Genomic DNA, 20957 nt, shown 5'->3' with positions numbered 1-20957 from the left:
TATTGTGGGCACATGCGAAATCTTGCTAATTTTGTTAAACAGCGCCGTCCAAATATACACTTCCCAAACAAACAGATACCTAATAGAGTTAATAAAGTTAATCAGGCATTAACAATATAAACTCAAGTTTCAGAACAACTTCTTATGTTAGAAGTTGATTTTTCGGACTATCAACTTTTTTTTACAACACTCAACAGAAACTGTCGCCCTTGATGAAGCTGAACACAGCATGCCGATAACTAAGATCAGGTTGTTTAAAATGACATACAATAACCAAATGTACTATATTAACATGGTTTGATGCAGCTAAAATGCTTTCATATTGTTTACACTGCGTATATTGGTTGACAGATTGCTAAATTTGCCCTCTTTATAGAATAGTTTTTATCACCAACCTTAGCGCGAAGCCAAGCCGGAAATGAAATTTCCGAACTAATCCGAATACACTGCATCCGTTTTGCAGTTACCGCACGTAATGTGTTATAATTATGAAAATCTTTCACAAATCGCAGCTAACATTAATAATACAAATATAATTATTTTGAAAAATTTGAAAAGAAATTGAATTAAAATGATCTTTTTTGCACTATTTTTAACATGAAATTTAACGGTTTCTATGTAGTTTGGCACATAGTTGTAGCAACGGGCACCATATTTGTTTATTTCCTGTGTGCAGATGTATGATTGATAGGATACATATGTGAACAAGACACATACACAGCATCATTGGTGATCTTTAGACACAAAAGTAAGCAATTCATCTAGAATCTCACTGAAGCTATACGACTGATATCATGATCGATCAATTTTTAGACAATAGGTTTCAAAGCATTTGAAATGTCAGCGGTTCGAAATTAAAAAGTTAGTTCCAATGAATAAGGATGTGAATACACGTACAGAGTCAATCAAACAAGTCCAAAAATGTCATTTTTGCGAGGACATGGAGGGCGGCGTCTATGATGGAACGTTCCTGTGGAATCAGTTACTCAGCCACACCTCAAGAATAATATTACCCCGGGATAAGGACTAAATCAATATAATGCTTTATGACACCAGCCAAAAAAGATACTAGATAGCACATAAAGCACATTTTGAAATGTTGTCTATGACTGTCATTATATGGAATTATCGTGGTAATATTAGCCCACATAATGTTACTGTTGAATAATATGAGTGATGCAGTCGACCTGTTTTGCCTCAGTTATTAAGTTATCAATATAGATCATTGTCAGATAATGGCTACTATCTGAATGCATAAAACATTGTTCCATGGGTTTTTTTTTTTTAATTAGGAATATATAAACTTTAAGAGTGATATAGAATGAAGTTATTCTTGTGTTTGCAATTTGAAAATAAATACTCTATTGCCCATTCACTTTCCATTTTGTGCCATTTTGTTATGTGACCAAGCTGGTTGAGAAGTAAACATACATGAATAAGGATAAAGTTATGGATGGGTATGATTTTATGTGTGCACCTTCTCATAAAGAAGTTGCTGTGTGGTGTGATAAAAATAATGTCATTACATATCTTGTGTAAACTAAGTGATGAAAGAGGAAACTATATCTATCTTGAAACTGCATATTGTATCTTAATCCATTATCTTACCATGAAAATGAATTGTCTGAGCAAAAACAAAGGAATGGAATAACAAAAAAAATATGTCATCATTTGTCATCTGTAAAAAATATCACGTGTTCAAAGCTGTTAAGTTGCCCTAAAAACTAATGTGATGATCTTTGATATCCTTTGCATATACATAAACTGGCATCAAAAATAAAAAAGCACTAAGGCTTCTAAAGATAAAAGATTCAGTATCTGGTGCTGTCTGGTATCTGGTTCCGGGAGACTAGGAGTTACTATTTAAATTTGGATGTCTTTTTAGATTAGTTATTTTGCACTACATAGACTAAATAAAAATTGTTTCATTAAGATTTTGAAAATTAGATTACTTAATTTGATCTTCCACTTATTTAGAAGCATTTTTCACTGTGGAAACAGACATGTCATGCTGACATTTAAAATCATCACCAAAAGTTAATCAGACAATGTAAGATGATGTCTCTGATAAGTATTATGAATGGGTGGTGTATTATTCAAGTTGAACATTTTGTACCTTTCACTGAAAATGAGTTTTGCACAGAAATGGCCAATCAGTTAAAAGTAAATTTTAAGATAGATGTCTAACCTGAATACCACAGTTGAAATATTTACAAGTCTAATGACAGAAAATATAATCATAAGATTACCATTGCAACTTTATTTCTCTATTCATCACTTTGGTTTTATATGTTAATGTACTATATTAACATCTGTTAGTTTATACCTATTTGAAGGGCTCCTGGTGGCTGAGTGGTCTAAATCAGTTGCCATTACAGATCACTGAAATCTCAGCTCTGTCTATGTTTGAATCTCGGCTCAGCAAATGTGGGTATGTGAGAAAACTTGCCAGTAAGTTCCCATGGGTTAGTGGTCCTTCCTCCACCAAATATACTGGCCACCATGTATAGCCTATCATGTACTGAAAAATGGCATTGAACCCACAAAACCAAATATCTGTTTGAAAATATTTGACAGAAATTGGACAAAGTCTAGGTATCATTTCTCATATATTAGCTTCCTGACCAATGCTTTAGTGGTTTGTCTGCACCTTTCACCGCAATTACTTAAAAAAAACTGATTTGTGATTTCTAAATGATATACAAAACTCAAAAGAAATTTTAATTCTGCAAACATTATAACTGACAATTTCTGTTTTATTAGTTTTGAATTTGGTGGTTATCAGTTTAGATAGTGTAGTTGAAACAAACATTTTTTTCCCATCAAATATAGAATTATAATAATGTACAATGAAAAATATGGTAGCAACCATAACTTTCTTGATCAATAAAAAATGCCCTGGCCTTGCTTGTCTATCCATTCTTTCTCTGAGAAAATGCTGATGAGGCCATGCAGAAGTTCTACCGTCCTATGTTAAAAATGATAACACTTTCCTTAGAGGGAAGATACAAATTTGTTAGATGATGTACACAGACACCATCATTAAGTCATGTCAGTGCAAACTCTTCTCAAGTACAGTTTCGTGACAATAGGCAACACAAACAAATTATATATAGCATTTGAGATATATACTGGATACAAATCTAGGGTAGTATCACATTAGATTCATATAGTAGCTCATGATGACTCAGCTTTTTATGCACAACACATCTCAGTATTTACATCAAAATTGCAAGTACACTGTGCTTTAAAGCACAATTGGCTGCATCATAGCAAAGTATGTATGCATATGTATTGTTTTTATATTGTATATGCATATACACATATATGGTCATAGAAGTATGTTTTTCTGCATCATTGTGTGAGAGAGATAAGCATTTTATGAATTTATGCAACAGTCTTTGATCTTTGGTCATTAAGTTTGATGGCAAACTGACATTTACAAATTGAATAAGTCTGATTTAATTTTCACTTGGTTGCATGGTAAGCATTATTTTGCTATGTTCATGTTGTATGTGTTTATATATTCACGGTTTCATCAGAAATTAAAATGTTTGTGTCTAAATGTAAATTAAAATATTTTGCTAAATATTTTTCAGAAATAACATGGAAACAGCATCAGCTGATGTAGGGGTCGACATGTTGACAAAGCGCCCCCATACACCAAAGGACCCGTACACAACAATGACAGAAGAACAAATAAAAAATGTACCAAAGGTAATATATGTAATGCACAGGAAAACTTTAATCCACACTTTGAAATGAAATTGTCTGATGAGGAAAGAAGTATTGCACCGATATACTGTTCTTCACTGCTGTACACTCAAAACTATTTAGATTAATTTTGTTGACTTGTTTGGATATCAAAGAAGGACATCACTGAAATTTCCTTTATATTCAAATTATTGAAATTTGAAGCACAAAGAGGTTTTGAATTTAATTCCATTTTATTTCAGGCTTGAATATGTTTTCTGAATTCTAGTACCAGTAATTCAAAAATATTTAGGTGAAATAAGGATTGCATGTATCAAGATCAAGGTCTGATACTCTCGGAAACAAAAACAATATCACTGTTAATTAAACAAGAAATATTATTCAGCCAAGTAAATATCATGGGTATAAATACAATCAACACTAACTTTGATGTCATCTCTATTCGCAGGACCCTCAAGCTTTCTTCCACTTTAGCCGACCAGAAAAGCCTTACCCAGAGAAGGGATGGTATAAAGACCGTTATGCCACCAACACTAACCAGCACCTCCTGAGAGGGCCTCCTCTATCCCACCCTTATTGCTGGATAGACCAGCAGTGGACTCGGGACCCCCCAGGACTCCACAATGCCAGCAGGTTAGGTGCAGCGCAAAGATGGGGGCCTGACAAAGTGGGTAAGTTCACAACACTGATCAGGATTAGACCTTTCAGCTTTTACAAAAATCTATTTATGTCCATATACCATTAGAACTTCATGAAAAATGTGATTTACTGTTGTATTTATCAAGACAAATTCACATAACAAAGGTGTTTGACTTCAGTGTCAACATATTAACCTAAATTCACAAATGAACAAAAGTTTGTAATCTAGGTCATGGTGACCTATACATTACCAAAATATATCCATACACAGAGGTGCATGTATACTGACAAAAATGCAAAACTTAACAGCTGACTTGGGGCAGATCGATGAACAGACAAATGAACAAGATTAAAATATCATAAATATCTCACATTCTAGGCAGGGGATAAAATTGCAACATGTAATGATCACGAATTGAGGCTTTTCCAAATTCAGCCCACATGCAGATCAAATGCACAAAGATGCAAGAGTTCCCATTGGTTTATAAGGTTGCTGAAACAGTAAACAACAAAAAGATCCAATGTACTATTATATGAAGAACATATCAATAGATTGTCCAACAAAAGATAAATGAGAAACCACAGTAAATTAAAATAAATTCAATACATCATATACAAACCAGTATTAAAAGCTCTATAGTTTTAAATTGTATGCCAGATTTAAAAGAACAGAGATAAACATGGCTCTACCATAATTTATAGACATGTTTATATATAACCGCTCTATTTGTGGCAAGAAAAACAGGTCAGACCATTACGAGCTAAATGCCTGAGCCGGTAGAGACTTTTGTAGCAGCTAATATTTTTGTTGCAACGATGTAAAGATCAGCTTATGAAAAAAATTGAAAGATACTTTTTTTTTATAAATCCATTCACATGAGATACCCAGCCATCCCTTTATTCTGATTTTGACTGCAGCAAGGTGATAAAATATGTTTTTAAATATGTGTCTAAAACTTGTTGGGAAGTTATATCTAAAAACAGTCTTGCCATGCACTGACAGGCACATAGATGTTCCAATTTTTAACATTATTACAAATCTGACAAGAAGGACAGACATGATTCGTGCAGGACAAATTTGAGATTATTACATACTTGACAACCTTCCAATAATGTTGAGTTTTTTGGGAGACTCAAAAAGTGTGTTTGGAAATCCCAAGGGGGGTGGGTCAATGCATGTGACCCAAAAAGTAATGTCATACAAATGAAATAATTTTTTTTGTCTTTAAGCCTATAGAAAATGACTGGAAATTCAAATGTGAATCCAAGAAAACAAAATATTTTTTTAAAAAATTGTTTACTTCACTTATAAAGAATACGTATTTGGTGGACTTAGCATTGTCAACTATCATCAATTCACACTCATATGTGCAAACAATGAGTTGATTACAACCAAACAGCCATATAATAGAAGCAATAGACCAAATTTCTGTCCTTAAAATTCATTGGGCAATAGAATACAGTCATAACTTGATTTAGTTTTTGCTGCTGTTAGTAGTTCAGTTGGGTGATTTGAAGTTGATGCAGATGTCATTAGAGTCCATCTCAGCACTCAAAGAGGTACCATTGTTCAAACTTTGCTGAAGATCTTGATGAATTTTCATCAGCATAGAAAATGGACTTCCTGCATCTATATTGCTGTGTTAGTGTCAAATGTACACTTCTTACACTAATTAGAATGTTTAAACGCTTGAGTTACTTTTGGGATTGAATTCTTTATTTGTGCATTGTCCTGATTGTTCTTGGAATTTTTTTTTTGTTGTCTGTTGTTGCTGTGACAATGCTCCAGAATGACTAATGTCGATATTTTGTTTCAAAATGTTCCCTCATGCTGCTACACTTCACAAATTCAGTCTGCATCAACCAGGAATAATACAATTTAATTTTACTTTGCTTGCCTCATTGATTACTCATCCATGCTTGAATCACATTAGCATCTTGACATTTTGCTGTCAAAAACGTGTCATGCTTCTGCACTATTCCAGCTACAGAAATAATATATAGAGCAAAGCCGACTTCAAACAAATGCTGATCACAGGCTAGTTATTAGTCTTGAATAAAGATTTTCATCCAGGACTATGAAGAGTTAACTTTCTGTTTCTTCAGCACATGCACATGTCTTTGATTTACCCAACAGAAAATGAATTGTTTTCTTCCACCGCATCATATTGTTTTCTATTTGCAGTCTAAATCTTTGGTCATATTCAGATTTTATTTATTTAATCTTAATGGTAGATATTTTTCTTTGAATGAGAACTAGATGTACTGGTGTCAGGTAGAAAGAGTAATGTTCATGCTGGCTATCACATTTATGACATGGTCAGCATTCCACATTTCCATTGCCAATTTTTATTTAGCTATTGCCAGAAGTAGTTCATTGAATGTGGGCATGTGTTTCCATGGAAACAGGGAATGTTTTTACTTAAATACAGTCAATAATTCTGGATATTTCAGTGATAGAAACCATGCTGAACTAATAGGACTGATCATAAAGTGTATATTAAGCTGTGTTTACTGATTTATAACTTCATAATGACCGTGACTTATCTCTGTAATTGTTTTGTCACATGGTTTACTTACAAAAGTTTAACTTTTACTTGTTTTAAATCTTACGTTTTTGTCCTTTCAGCTGTGTGAAACCAAAAATACAATGGCATTTATGATTCATCTTCATAATCCATGGTCTTCAAGTTGATGACACTAATCATAATTGTACATTGTTATGATTTATAACAAATCACACGAAGTCATGTTATACAATGAAAAGTCATCTCCCACAGAGATTAGATAATGATATGTATTCATACAGTTATTTCAACACATAAATCTTGCTCATTCAGAAAATGTTATAAAACTTTTTTCAGAGGTTTTTAGCTCTGTGATTAGTACCATTGATAGATAATGATAATTTTTTGTAGAATATTAATTAACCTAAAGTATGGTATAGTTTTAAATTAATTTTTAAGATAAATTTTTGAAAACATCTTCTTTAATACCTGTGTAAGGTCAGGTTACAGTCTAGAGATTTGCTCTCATATTGTTACAATGAATTAAAAGTATTAATCAGTTTTGCCTTCCTACATTACTTTTGCATAGGCCAGAGAACAGTTCAACATTTCAACCAACCAGAGGACTCAAAACACTTTGTCACAATTGATATGTACCGTCGGCCACCAACCAACATGCCAGGATATGTTTCGATGGACTATGGGAGGCCATCTGAAGGATATTATTCCCAAAGAAATCCAAGTAATATTACATAAATTCATACAAATTGTCCACCCAACCCATCCCCCTGTAGTAAATATTGTATTGTGTAATAGACCAGTCATGATTTCTGTAGAAAATAGAAGCACAAAGCAGGGTGATATCTTTGACATTGGCTAATTCTGATAATATACTGCTAATACTACTTATCGGTAAATGGACATTTCTAATACTGCTCATCAGTAAATGGACTTTCCTAATGCTGCTCATCGGTAAATGGACTTTTCTAATACTACTTATTGGTAATGGACTTTTCTAATACTGCTCATCAGTAAATGGACATTCCTAATACTGCTCATTGGTAAATGGACTTTTCTAATGCTAACTCATCAGTAATGGACTTTCCTAATACTGCTCATCGGTAATGGACTTTCCTAATACTGCTCTTCGATAATGGACTTTTCTAATACTACTCATCGGTAATGGACTTTTCTAATACTACTCATTGGTAATGGACTTTTCTAATACTGCTCATTGGTAATGGACTTTCCTAAAACTGCTCATCGGTAAATGGACTTTTCTAATGCTACTCATCAGTAATGGACTTTTCTAATACTGCTCATCGGTAAATGAACTTTTCTAATACTGCTCATCAGTAAATGGACTTTCCTAATACTGCTCATCAATAATGGACTTTCCTAATACTGCTCATCGGTAATGGACTTTCCTAATACTGCTCATCAGTAATGGACTTTTCTAATACTGCTCATCAGTAGTGGACTTTCCTAATACTGCTCATCGATAAATGGACTTTTCTAATACTACTCATTGGCAAATGGACTTTTCTAACACTACTTAGTAGATCTACTTTACACCATTTTTTAAAATCTTCTGATTGATGGACCAAGGCCTACTTACATTTCCTTGTCACTGTGTTTTGGATTTCACTGTCACCATTATCATACCACTGGATCAGTGTTTAATTTTTCTTTGGTATGAATTTCTCTGTCCCATGTGTTCAAACCATATGAATGACTATATCTCCTTCATTTTTCCCATTAACGGTGTCTCTTCTTCTATATCTTTCTCAATTTCTGCTGAATGTTTGTTGCCTCTATTTCTGTTTGTGCATCTTAACGTCACTCTCACAAAAGCAACATTTGTCTCGCTTTTGCTCTCAGTACATATCAATAACCCCATTTATTGCCTTGTAGTAAAAAAGTTTTGTATTATGCTTCCTTATTATAATTTATTGCTGTCAGTAACACATGTCTGCTTTGTTTGGTTGAATTTAAGTCACTTCAAAATAAAATTACCATTTATATGTATATTGTTTTTAGACAGCTCTTGTCAAAATTCCAAAAAGGATTCAGCTTCTTCATTTAATTTAATAATTTCTCCTTTTTGTTGTTGTCAATATTTCCCCTTCTCTTATTGTTTTCTCTGTCTTCTGTTGTCTTTTTCTGAACCATATCTGCATGGGCTAATAGAAACGTTTATTCAGTATCAAACCAAATCTTATGTCATCTTGCTCTTCAGATTTCACAACATGGTTTGGATCAACAGTTCCATTGAAGAAGCTCCATGGATTGCCTGATGTTTACAGGAAAACCTCAGCCCAGTATGAACAAATGCGGAATGATGAACATGTTAGAGTTAAAGAAAGAAAGAATAAATTCCCAGCATACTCTGAATATACAGACAGATTCTCCCTTCAAACCAAATTAGAACCTATGATGACAATGTAAGTTGTAACCACGTTTATCTTTTTTGTCTTGCCTTTTATGGGGGAAAATGCAAAACAGCAATTTTAATGTCATCATTGTTGGCATCAACTCAGTGTTGAAGTTTTTGTGAAAGTCTATAACTCTGGAAAAGGCAAGACATGATCATCTGCAGAACCTGTTTTTTTTCAAATCAGTTTTAACTTGAATTGAAATTAGAAAAATTGCATTCAGTGTTACTGAGAATTAAGAACAATTACCTGTTAAACATGTTTGAGAAAAATAAAAATGAGTAGGGCCTTTACTTGGACAGATTTTCATGATACTTTCCAGTTTTATATTTAGAATGAGCATTAGGGCCTTTACTTGGACAGATTTTCATGATACTTTCCAGTTTTATATTTAGAATGAGCATTAGGGCCTTTACTTGGACAGATTTTCATGATACTTTCCAGTTTTATATTTAGAATGAGCATTAGGGCCTTTACTTGGACAGATTTTCATGATACTTTCCAGTTTTATATTTAGAATGAGCATTAGGGCCTTTACTTGGACAGATTTTCATGATACTTTCCAGTTTTATATTTAGAATGAGCATTAGGGCCTTTACTTGGACAGATTTTCATGATACTTTCCAGTTTTATATTTAGAATGAGCATTAGGGCCTTTACTTGGACAGATTTTCATGATACTTTCTAGTATGGCACAGTAAAATTGGTAGACCCATATTTTCTACATCTACTTCATTTATAAATTAACAAAAGCAAAACAATAGCCCTTTTTCTGTTTTTGATTACAATTTGTGACAACATACTGCACAAAATCTGTCATGTTTACTTGAAATGACCGTGTGTATGTTCAGTAAACTTAACACATTCATGGCTGGTCACCTCGTTCATAAGTTGACTTTATGCCCTTTATATTTTTAAGTCCATTTTGCATTATTATTATTATTATTATTATTATTTTAGAACACTCCATTCAGATAATCCTCACTTTCACTATAACAATGGGTCATCATTATACTATGGTCTGTATTGCATTGGTGTCACACACACACACACACACACACACACACACACACACACACACACACATATATATATATATATATATATATATATATATATATATATATATATATATATATATATATATATATATATATATATATATAATTCAAATAAAGTAGCCAAACTTAAAGAATAAAAAATATTTCACTCTGAGATAAATATCTGAGATGATCCTTTCCTAAAGACAACAAATTCTAAGTGTAAAGATGAATTAAATATTGAAATATATTTGTTTAATTAAATAAATAAAAATTGTTTACATGCATTTTGTATCTTCAGTATATATCTTGATTGTCAATACACCCGAATGCATCATGTACCATCAGTACTCAATTGTAAGTCAATACACCCGAATACATCGTGTACCATCAATACTCAATTGTAAGTCAATACACCCGAATACATCGTGTACCATCAATACTCAATTGTAAGTCAATACACCCGAATACATCGTGTACCATCAATACTCAATTGTAAGTCAATACACCCGAATACATCGTGTACCATCAATACTCAATTGTAAGTCAATACACCCGAATACATCATGTACCATCAATACTCAATTGTAAGTCAATACACCCGAATGTATCATGCACCATCAATATTCAATTGTAAGTCAATACACCCAAATGCATTGTGCACCATCGATACTCAGTTATAAGTCAATACACTCAAATGCATCATGTACCATCGATACTCAATTGTAAGTTAATACACCCAAATGCATTGTGCACCATCAATACTCAGTTGTAAGTCAATACACCTGAATGCATTGTGTACCATCAATACTCAGTCATAAGTCAATACACCCAAATGCATCGTATACCATCAGTACTCAGTTATAAGTTAATACACCCAAATGTATCATGTACCATCAATACTCAGTTGTAAGTCAATACACCCGAATGCATCATGTATAATCAATACTCAATCGTAAGTCAATACACCCAAATGCATCATGTATAATCAATACTCAATCGTAAGTCAATACACCCAAATGCATTGTGTACCATCAATACTCAATTATAAGTCAAGGCCATATTATTGCAAACTGCAAAGTCCCAGATCTGCCATTGCATAATGCACAGGCAGATCTTAGTGTATGCAGTGTTTTAGGGTTAATAAGTAGAACAAACAACATAGACCCTGATTTGCTGGTGCATTATGCAACAGAAGATCATGATCTGTCTTGTTTGCAGTTGGACTGGACTTATACGCTCTTGTATTTGGCCAGTGTTGTGAAAAAGACTAGAAGTTAGAAGCAAGATGAAATGTCAATTTAATGATGAAACAAATTAATTTTTTCATTAATACAGAATTTATTTCTACAGTTTTATATCATAATGCTGTCGACAATTCTGTTGGATGGCCTTCTGTACACGAACTTCATTTCTATAAAAAAAATACTAACATCTTTGTAACATTTCAGAGATCCTTTTACACCGGAATTATTCATCAGGTAATCAGGTGTAGCATGAAAAAGAAAAAAAATTGTAACTTTTTTTTAAATATTTCATATTTGATTTCATGTATGCACAGAGCTTTTCTTACCCAATCAGCGTACACAATTAAATTACTTATTTAAATATTTATTGTCAAAGACGACAGATTTGTAAAGGTTTTTAATCAAATCCTTTGTTCATTAACATAACATTTTAAGGAAATTTGTTGCAGACAAAAGTATAACATAGTGAAGTCATGGTTCTTAAAGCACAGAATACTAGTGATTAAACTTGTACATGTATCTCTTATTGGAGTTCACGCATGCAGAGGTTGTCTTTTACCTGTAGCACGGGTATTTTCCTAAAAAGTATATTGATTTTGATCAAATAACCACTGTGTAGTCAATTTGTGGCATCAGCAGTTTATAAAACTTAAAGGAAAACTTGCTTTTAAATTACAAGAAACTTAAAGTGGATGTTTGTACTTAGATATTAAAAATTTGTGAAATACTGCTAAAACATTAATTATTCTATATTGCTTTTGTCATTTTAATTAAGAAATTTATGACAATGTATGACCTGTGTATATTGGATTCTTATACATGACCGTATTCACAGATTTCTGTTAATATTCCAAACACAACTAGTCTTCATATTAAATATTGTTTTTTCTTCGGCAGAAAGTACAAGTAGGAATTATTAAATGACCTCGATAGAGGGTCACAAATTTGAAAATTATGGTATAAAGACTGCCATTTTGCAATAGTTGTTATTTTGCCGTATCCAGAAATTGATCACAAAAACATAGGATTTAATTGATTTTCAGTAGTTCATCAGAACCAAGATTCCTCTCTCCCTTTTTCTTGTAAATATATATATCAAGTCCACCACCATGCTTTGTATACAGTTATGTTTACTGCATTTTTTTCTTTAATGTCACCAAAATGATTCCCCTCGCACCTACCCCAAAAAAGAATTCAGAAAAAGAATCATTGCCAGTAAATGGGATAATTGTTAAGATTAACTTATGAAATAATTTATTTATTCATTGTTTGACTGTAACGTTTGTATCGAGTTCTGTCTTTCAAATTTGTCCTTCAAATTTGTTACTGTACCATCTATTTTTCTTGTTTATAAGGCATAGAAATTATATGCTTTTAAAGTAATATTTTCTTTATTTGATTGGTTATTTATTCCCCTTAATGTAATATTGCATCACTGCCTTACATTCCCATCTATGGGGTTTCACATTGCTATCCATGGTGCTTTTTACTTAAGTTGTGACAAGCTGGGCCATGTTTTATACAATTATATGTTAAATTCAGCTTTATTTAATTTTTGCACAGTCTATTTTTTTTTCTTTCTATTTCACATTTTAATTACTTCTACACATGCTTGATGTAATCAGTTCAATTGATGTTTTGTCATGCTATCCACACTGCTCATGGAAAAAGAAGAAAGAGACAAGCACAAAGTTCTAATATTGAAGCACTCAGCACTGTTTTAACATGTATTATATTCATTTATTCATCTAACATCACTGGCAATAGATTGCTCATTGTCAAAGATGAGTACCTTGTGCTGTTTGTTATCAGCCACAGCTACTATAACATCATATAACCAGTATTGTGCTGATGTGCCAGTAAACATACATACATACAGACATACACACAGACACACCTACCTACCCCCCCACACACATACACACACACACACATACTACATACATACATTCATACATACATACATACATACATACATACATGCATGCATGCATGCACGCACGCATGTACACACGCACACACACACACACACACACACATACATACATACATACATACATACATAACTAGCAAGGTGATATTTTCAGCTGAAATAGTTCAATACAAATATAAACTGTCTCACGTAATTGATACATCCGTTATGTCAATCAACCTTACTCAGCATTTTTTAAATTGCATTTTCAAAAGCCAGTAGGACTTTTTATTGCATTATCAATAGCCACTATGAATGTTTATTACATTATCAATAGCCAATAGGAATATTTATTACATTATCAATAGCCAGTAGGACTGTTTATTACATTATCGATAGCCAATAGGACTGTTATCAGCTGACATCTCATATGAGTAGTTACATAATGTTTCATCAGTTTGTGGAAGGTGGTCTCATAAACTGGACAAAGACATACAAAAATATATGGTAACATTTTGCTATTTAACCAGAAGCTATCATCATTTGATTTCATCCAAATTTTTACACTTTTTAACATATTTTATATCTGAATTTTCAGAAGAGAGATTTGTATGTGTTGCAAATTGCTAGACATGCAATATGATGACATTATTTTTATGGGCATCATCATCTGTGGTGTCGTAAATGATGGTGAAAGCAAGTTGTATAGAGAATGGACAAAGCCAGAATTAAAATCAATACTTTTATTGGTCATGTAGAAAAGTACATTGCATAAACATGTCACAGGATTTTTGATCATTGAAGCAGGTTCTCATTTCCTTTGAGTCCCATTTAGGGACAGTACATGGATGAGAATGCTATATTGTGGTTGCCTAGCTGGTATGTAGAGTTTTGTGGTAATTCGTTACAGAAGTAATACTATTTTATGGTATGCTTTGATCAAAAAGATGTTAAGTAATGCTGAATAAAATTAGTTTCAATGTGCTTCATTTGTTTATTCGTTTACAAATGTCTTTTTGATCTTCTTTCATTTGCCAATTATTTTGCCAAATTGCTGCCCACAATATCAACAACTTTGTTATGTCATAGGTAGAGTTGGCTTGATGGATTTTTCATGTCATAGGCAGAGTTCACTGGATGGATTTTTCATGCCATAGATGGAGTTCACTTCATGGATTTTTCATGTTGTAGGTAGAGTTCACTTCATGGATTTGTACAAGGTGCACATATTCACAAATAACCAAATAACTGACTTAAAATAATTAATGGATCAGGATTAATTAAATCACTGCAACTGAATTGCAGTGAAAAAAAATGTCTATTTCAATAGACATGATTAACTAATTTGACCAAAATATTTTCTTTTGCCTATCACTGGAGTTGGTAACTTACTTTTGCAGTGTCTTTACAATTTTTGATTATTAAAACATACAATAATTCACCTCGTGTGACCATGTTTGGATGAAGGAAATAAAAAAACAAAAACATTTTGATTGGATAATAACATGCAATTTCCCTAATTTTCAGGTTACAAAGACGGAAGAAGTATCTGGAAGAGGCGGCAGAGGCAGCATCTTAAATTGATTCCCTGCTCTGCAAAATACGAATTACATTAAGTCATTGAGATTGCCAGAATAGAATGTATTGCCTGTAGATGATGATAATCATCTTTCTCTTAAATTATTTATTAACTCACATGAAATATGCCATTGATGAGGAAGCCAAATTGGCACAGAAAATTCATCAGTTTTGCACTCTTGGTATGTCAGTAAGACACACAAGGACTCAATGAATAAACCGGTTAACGGTTAAAAAAATACTGCTCTTTTAAGGAAATTATTGAAGTTAGCCTTCCAAATATGTATGGCTGAATTGAACATTAAGTATTTAAACTTTATGATGAATGTGACGTACCAAAGCTCTTTATTATTCCACAAAACTAACACATAGATTTAGTAAGTTAATAGGAAATATATAAATTCTGTGATACATATACCTGTGACATTTTTTTGTACCTTCAGATTTGCTTTCTTGTATCCACAGGCTTTACAATTATGTCGTTGATATTAAGATAAATTAAGAAAACTTCTGATATGGAAATACTTTAAGTTTACCACTTTTGTATCTATGCAATATGGATATAACAGCATTATTTTCCTATTACCATGCTTTTTAATTGCTCTTTAAAATTACTACTAAATTCTGTATTTGCACAATTTATCATATACGGTGTATAGTCATATATACATCATTTCTGACTGCACACTGCACAGCCCCAGATCTGTTCCCACATAATGTGCCAGCAGATATGGGTACATGCAGTTTACAAGGAGTAATGAGTAGAATTAACATCAAAGACCCTGATCTGCTGGCACATTATGAGACCACAGATAAGGGTCTACATTGTTTGCAGTTGGACTTAACTTAAAGCATGTGTATATAACAGTGCTGGATTCTTTTCTCTTTGGTAAAAAAGGAAGTATATGTTTAGCATTATGTACATGTATATTTTTTATAGATATTTATAGACACAACCTCTGAATTACAATTATTTACAAGAATGTATTTCAGTCGTTCCTTTTTAAAGCACTAAGATTAATGGGGTAAATGATGAATGTGTTTCAGTGTTGCAGAATTACACAACAGGAATAGATGACAATGAAACATTGAAAGTGAATTTCAAAATTATAAAACATAGAACAGGAGGAGGAATTCAGTTCTATTATGAAAAATCTTTCAGTGTCATCATTAGAGCACAGTCTTTTCTCTGCACATGTTAAATTTGGTTCAAACATGTTATCATATTTCAAGAAAAACATTCCAAGAAAACCAGTTTATTTATGTCATTATAATAGTTTGTATGTAGAGCTAGTTTGTATTCTATAAATATTTTCAACAAGCAAGTTAAATGGATAAAAAGTATTCTTGATTTAAAATTTTAAAATCAAAATCGATGTCAGTATTTTTTATATAATTATAATTGTGATGTTCATACTGGCTGTATCTATGGACGAAATGGAATTTTATATATGAATTAGACTGAATCCGTCGAAACGGAATTTTATATATTAATTAGACTGAATCCATCAAAAACAAATTTACAAGATACATTAATGTGTTTGAACTTCATTCCTATTTAGATTAAATTTTGTGTTTTGTTACATTTGATTTTCATTCAGTGAAAAAATAAAAAAGGTGCAATTATCTATAGATGTTTAAGTTATTTTTATTTGCAGTTAATATTTGTAATAAATAACAATGCCATCATTATTATCAATAGAAAATATAATCTTAATCTATCCATATTTTACTCCTACATAGTGAAAATCAAATTCTCCAACAAATACCAAAAAAAATCACATACTTTAGTTACCTGAACATACAAGAGCAGATTTACTAATTTTTATGTGCTATTTCCAATGCTTTAATCTGTGATTTGTAAGAACACATTCTTTGAGACTGAAGTAAAAAAAAATTGTCTTTCTAAAGTCAATAGGTTATCATGTGTGTGGAACTGTAGTACTGACCTTGTGTATTAACATTAGGCGTATCTCAAAGGTCAATAGTTATCATGTGTTGTAGCACTGACCTTGTTCATTAACACTAGGCATATTCCGAAGGTCAATAGGCTGTCATGTGTATAGAGTTGTAGTGCTGATTTTGTTCATTAACATTAGGCATAGTCCTATGGTGAGTAGGTTATCATTTGTATGGAATTGTAGTGTGACCTTGTTCATTAACATTAGGCATATTCCTAAGGTGAGTAGGTTATCATTTGTATGGAATTGTATTGCTGATCTTGTTTGTTTACATTAGGCATGTGGATACATAAGTTTACATTTTAGGAATGTAACAAAACTTACAGCCAAAAAACCCAACAATAACATACTTAAATCAAATATCAGAATTCCAGGGTGACCACAAATATTTTTGTCCATAGCAAAAACAAATTTCAGTTTATGGAAAACAATATTGAAATTGGTGGAAAGAGTACAAAAATGTGGTACCTACAGATTTTATGCTAATGTCATGAGGTGGAGCATATCATGTTGTGACACCTTGCTTCATCACAATAACTCAATTTCTCAACCGTATACCATAAATAGCTTGAATTTGGGATAAGGGAGAAGTCTATCAATTTTGAAGTCCTCATGTCAAAAGATAAGGTTACTGTGACAGAAAGAATAGTTTTTGCATGAAAATAATTTAGTTCTACATCGCAAACCTGAACTAAACATTGTAGATCTTTTTCCACTTGGAATAAGGCAGAAGCCTGGTGACTAAGGTGTCAACAGGTCAAAGGTCAAGGTTACACTAGGGGAAAACAAATTAAAAATGTTTCCCACTAAATTTAGATTTTTTAAAAACCATTTACCTTCACAAACCTTTCTGAAAAGTTATTGTTTACACCTCAAGTAAGAAAAAAGGCCTATTGATTTGGGGTTCAAAAGTTCAAAGTTTAATCCACTGTGCCTCTGTAACAATTTTTGAAACATTTGGATTTTAGAGTCTAAAGATCAGAGATCACGGTCATGGGAAGTCTGATAAGAAAATAATGGTTTCTGTACATTAAATACAATTTAAACCTGAAGCTTGACCAAATGTCAAGGCCACTGAAACCCATTGGTCAGTAATCTCGAGAGTCATCCTTACCCTACTAGTACTCAAATAGATAACATTAAACACAAAGTGGACATACTATTTTACTCATGGTATTCTTGATATTGTTTTCATATATCATTTTTATATACCTGGCATAAGGTAGAGCATAATATCATGTTTGTTATCGATTAGGTTTCTGAACAATAACTTAAGTTGTCAGTAGTGAATAGGGATACATTACGTACAATGGAAATTAGCATTACAGACCCCCCCTGGGTCAGATTACGTACAATGGAAATTTAACATGGCGAAAAATCGTGGGTCAGATTACATACAAGGGGAATTAACATGGTGATAAATCATGGGTCACTTCACGTACAAGGGGAATTTAACATGGGAATAATTGAACATGGGATTTTTTTTTTTTTTTTTTTAAATTTAAAAACAAGGGGTAGGCAATTGAAAAGTCATTCTCTTTTCGAGAAATATGGGTGGCCCTGAAAAGGGCCTTTGGGTTTATGTTAATGTATTCATTAACATAAATGGCACCGCATTGGTCTTCTTCTTGTCCTTAGGCTGTGTCTCACTGTTGGCCCGTAAATCAGCACTCTTTTCAGGCATCCTTGTCTTTCAACGTAGATCCTACGTATCCACAGGCTGGTGTTTGTCCTGTGGACAATGGTCCACTTGGATCGGACATACATGAGCATGTCCGTCCTAAACATCATGGAAGACACAAGGGTGGATAACTCAACTGTGGTCCACATCTTGAAGCGACGAAAACAGGTGAATCAATGCAGTGAACTGCGCTTATTTATAGGTAGAGGTAGAATTGAAACGGATTGAGTTCATTCACCAATCCGAACACGCGTTACAAAATTCAGTCAGCCCGCATCCAATCTGAAGAGAGCAGTCTGTGACGTCACGTGGTCTATATAGATTCGTTAGCGCTTGTGTGCAGTCAATTTATGCGACAGTGATTCAACATGACGGAAACTCAGAAAATGATCCATTGGGGTACACCAGCAGGGGAGACCGCCCAAGGGAACCCGGACTTACTTTCAGAAGAGGTGAATTGGGATTTTGTGGATTTTCTTACCTCGCAAGAATTTGTTCCGGAACCTTCGTTACCTTCTTCATTACCGCAAGTGGAGAATTTTAGACAGAGACAGAAAGAAGAATTGGAGAAATTTATACAATGACAAAAGGAAGCGGAACAAGCTTTTCTCCTACAGCAGCAGCAAGAAGAAGAGGTAAGAAAAAAACAACAGCAACAACAGCAAGAAGAAATAGTAGCAGCAAAGAAACAAGAGGGTGAAAATCAAACGGTCACGGTACTGTTGGACATTTTAGCTGAGTTAAGAAGTCTGAAACAAATGTATCAGACTTCTTTATTACGACCGAAGAGAATACGACCTTCCCGAGCTAAACACGTTAACCCTGTGACTAAGCCTACCGTACCACCCTTAGTGATTTCAACCCAATCATCATCATCAACATTACGCAGTCCAGAAGTAGGCCTTGGCCGTGGCAAAGGCTTAAGGCAGTTAAAGTTGATTGCTTAAACTCACCCCTACACCATAAAGAAAAAAAGGCCCTTTTCAGGGCCACCCACATTTCTCGAAAAGAAATACAATTTCAATTTGCCAATAACTCAAAAAAATAATTAACAGCCCATTTTTACCCCAATAGTACGTGTCTTTGTATGAGTGCGTGAGTGTAGCTTCTTATTTTAAAATCAAAACTCAAAGACACTTACCTTATATCATTAATTTATTCTTTTATCCATTGTTACAATCCAATTCACAATTCACAACACAACACTTTAATAAAAAGTTCATTGACTTCTTCTGTCTCCTTGTTTAGTCTCTCTGTTTTTTAAATTTCTTCACCGTCACACTCTTTTCCTCTTCTTCCTCCTCACTTTCTTCCCTTCTTCTTCTTTTCTTCTCCTGTTTCTTTTTCTTCACCTGTCTGCTTTCTTCCTCTGAAAAATCCCTCTCTTCTTCCGAAGAATCCCTCTCTTCTTCTGAAGAATCCTTCTTTTCTTCTGACTCCTCTTGTTTCTTTTTTGGACAATCTGGAGACAAATGTCCTTTTTCTTTGCAATAATAACAGGTATCTTGACTTTTGTCTTTTTTAGCCCCTGTTTTTGTTCTTTTTTGACGGTCTGGACACTCTGAAGACCAATGCCCTTTCTTCTGACAGATATAGCAAGTATCTTGACTTTTATCTCGAAAGGAAGGAGAGTAGTCCGTGGGCTGGTCTGAAGAGAATTTTCTAATGACCCCTCGCAAAGCTCTGACGAAACGTTCGATTTGGTTAGTCTCTTCCATCGTTTTGCTCGGCTTGAGAGTGAAATGAATAGTGAAAGGACAAGACACACACCCTTTTATATACGCTGGTCTGCCATGACTATAAATTAGTCTATGGTGTTTAAACTTGAGTCATTTGACGTTTTTCACTCAAGATGAAACGATCCTATTCATTCGAGAAGAAAGAAGAAGAAGAAAGTAAGAGGCAGAAACGTGATCTATCGCCTCGTACCAGGGCTGAAATCTTGGCACAAATTCATGCTAGTGATTTTGAAGAGGACATGAGTGAACCAGAATTTGAAACCTCTAGACCAAGTTCACCACCCTTAGTTAACCCTGAAAAATACTATTCCATTCGAGAGACAGAAAAGCGCTCCTCTAGAAAATTCAGAACCACGGCTTACAAATACACGGTGAAGTTTAAAGATTTCAAGGCTGAAGTGCCGTTAGAGAGAGCAGAAGTGTTTATCACTGGGGTGTGGGATTCTTTGCTCACTGCACTCAAGCGACAATGTCAACCCAAAGAAGACGATCGCTTGAGACTTT

The 20957-nt window shown here is 33.4% G+C and overlaps 2 protein-coding genes across 3 annotated transcripts in view; one reads left to right on the top strand and one right to left on the bottom strand.

Annotated features, from left to right (window-relative positions):
• The window catches only part of LOC149782077 (GMP synthase [glutamine-hydrolyzing]-like), a 50174-nt gene extending 49713 nt beyond the window's left edge, over positions 1-461 (bottom strand). Inside the window, exon 1 of the mRNA XM_089933510.1 lies at positions 396-461. The gene's annotated coding sequence lies outside the window, so the exon portion shown is untranslated. The remainder of the gene's footprint in view (positions 1-395) is intronic.
• Positions 462-629: 168 nt separating this feature from the next.
• Positions 630-16700, top strand: LOC149782076 (uncharacterized). Of its 2 annotated transcripts, XM_089933508.1 has the most exons (7): positions 630-748; positions 3600-3717; positions 4163-4385; positions 7450-7602; positions 9100-9304; positions 11787-11816; positions 15022-16700. In XM_089933508.1, the coding sequence occupies exons 2-7, from the start codon at positions 3607-3609 to the stop codon at positions 15071-15073; spliced, it is 774 nt and encodes a 257-aa protein (XP_089789634.1). In that variant the 5' UTR covers positions 630-748; positions 3600-3606; the 3' UTR covers positions 15074-16700. The 2 variants fall into 2 exon arrangements, with proteins under 2 accessions (XP_089789634.1, XP_089789635.1); XM_089933509.1 differs by lacking the exon at positions 11787-11816.
• The last annotated feature ends 4257 nt before the right edge of the window (positions 16701-20957 follow it).

The sequence above is a fragment of the Sinohyriopsis cumingii genome, chromosome 15 (genome assembly GCF_028554795.1).
Source record: "Sinohyriopsis cumingii isolate HCF-2022 chromosome 15, ASM2855479v2, whole genome shotgun sequence".
Classification (NCBI taxonomy): domain Eukaryota; kingdom Metazoa; phylum Mollusca; class Bivalvia; order Unionida; family Unionidae; genus Sinohyriopsis; species Sinohyriopsis cumingii.
Note: the sequence above shows the minus strand (reverse complement) of the source record. Positions and strands in the feature narration are given on the sequence as shown.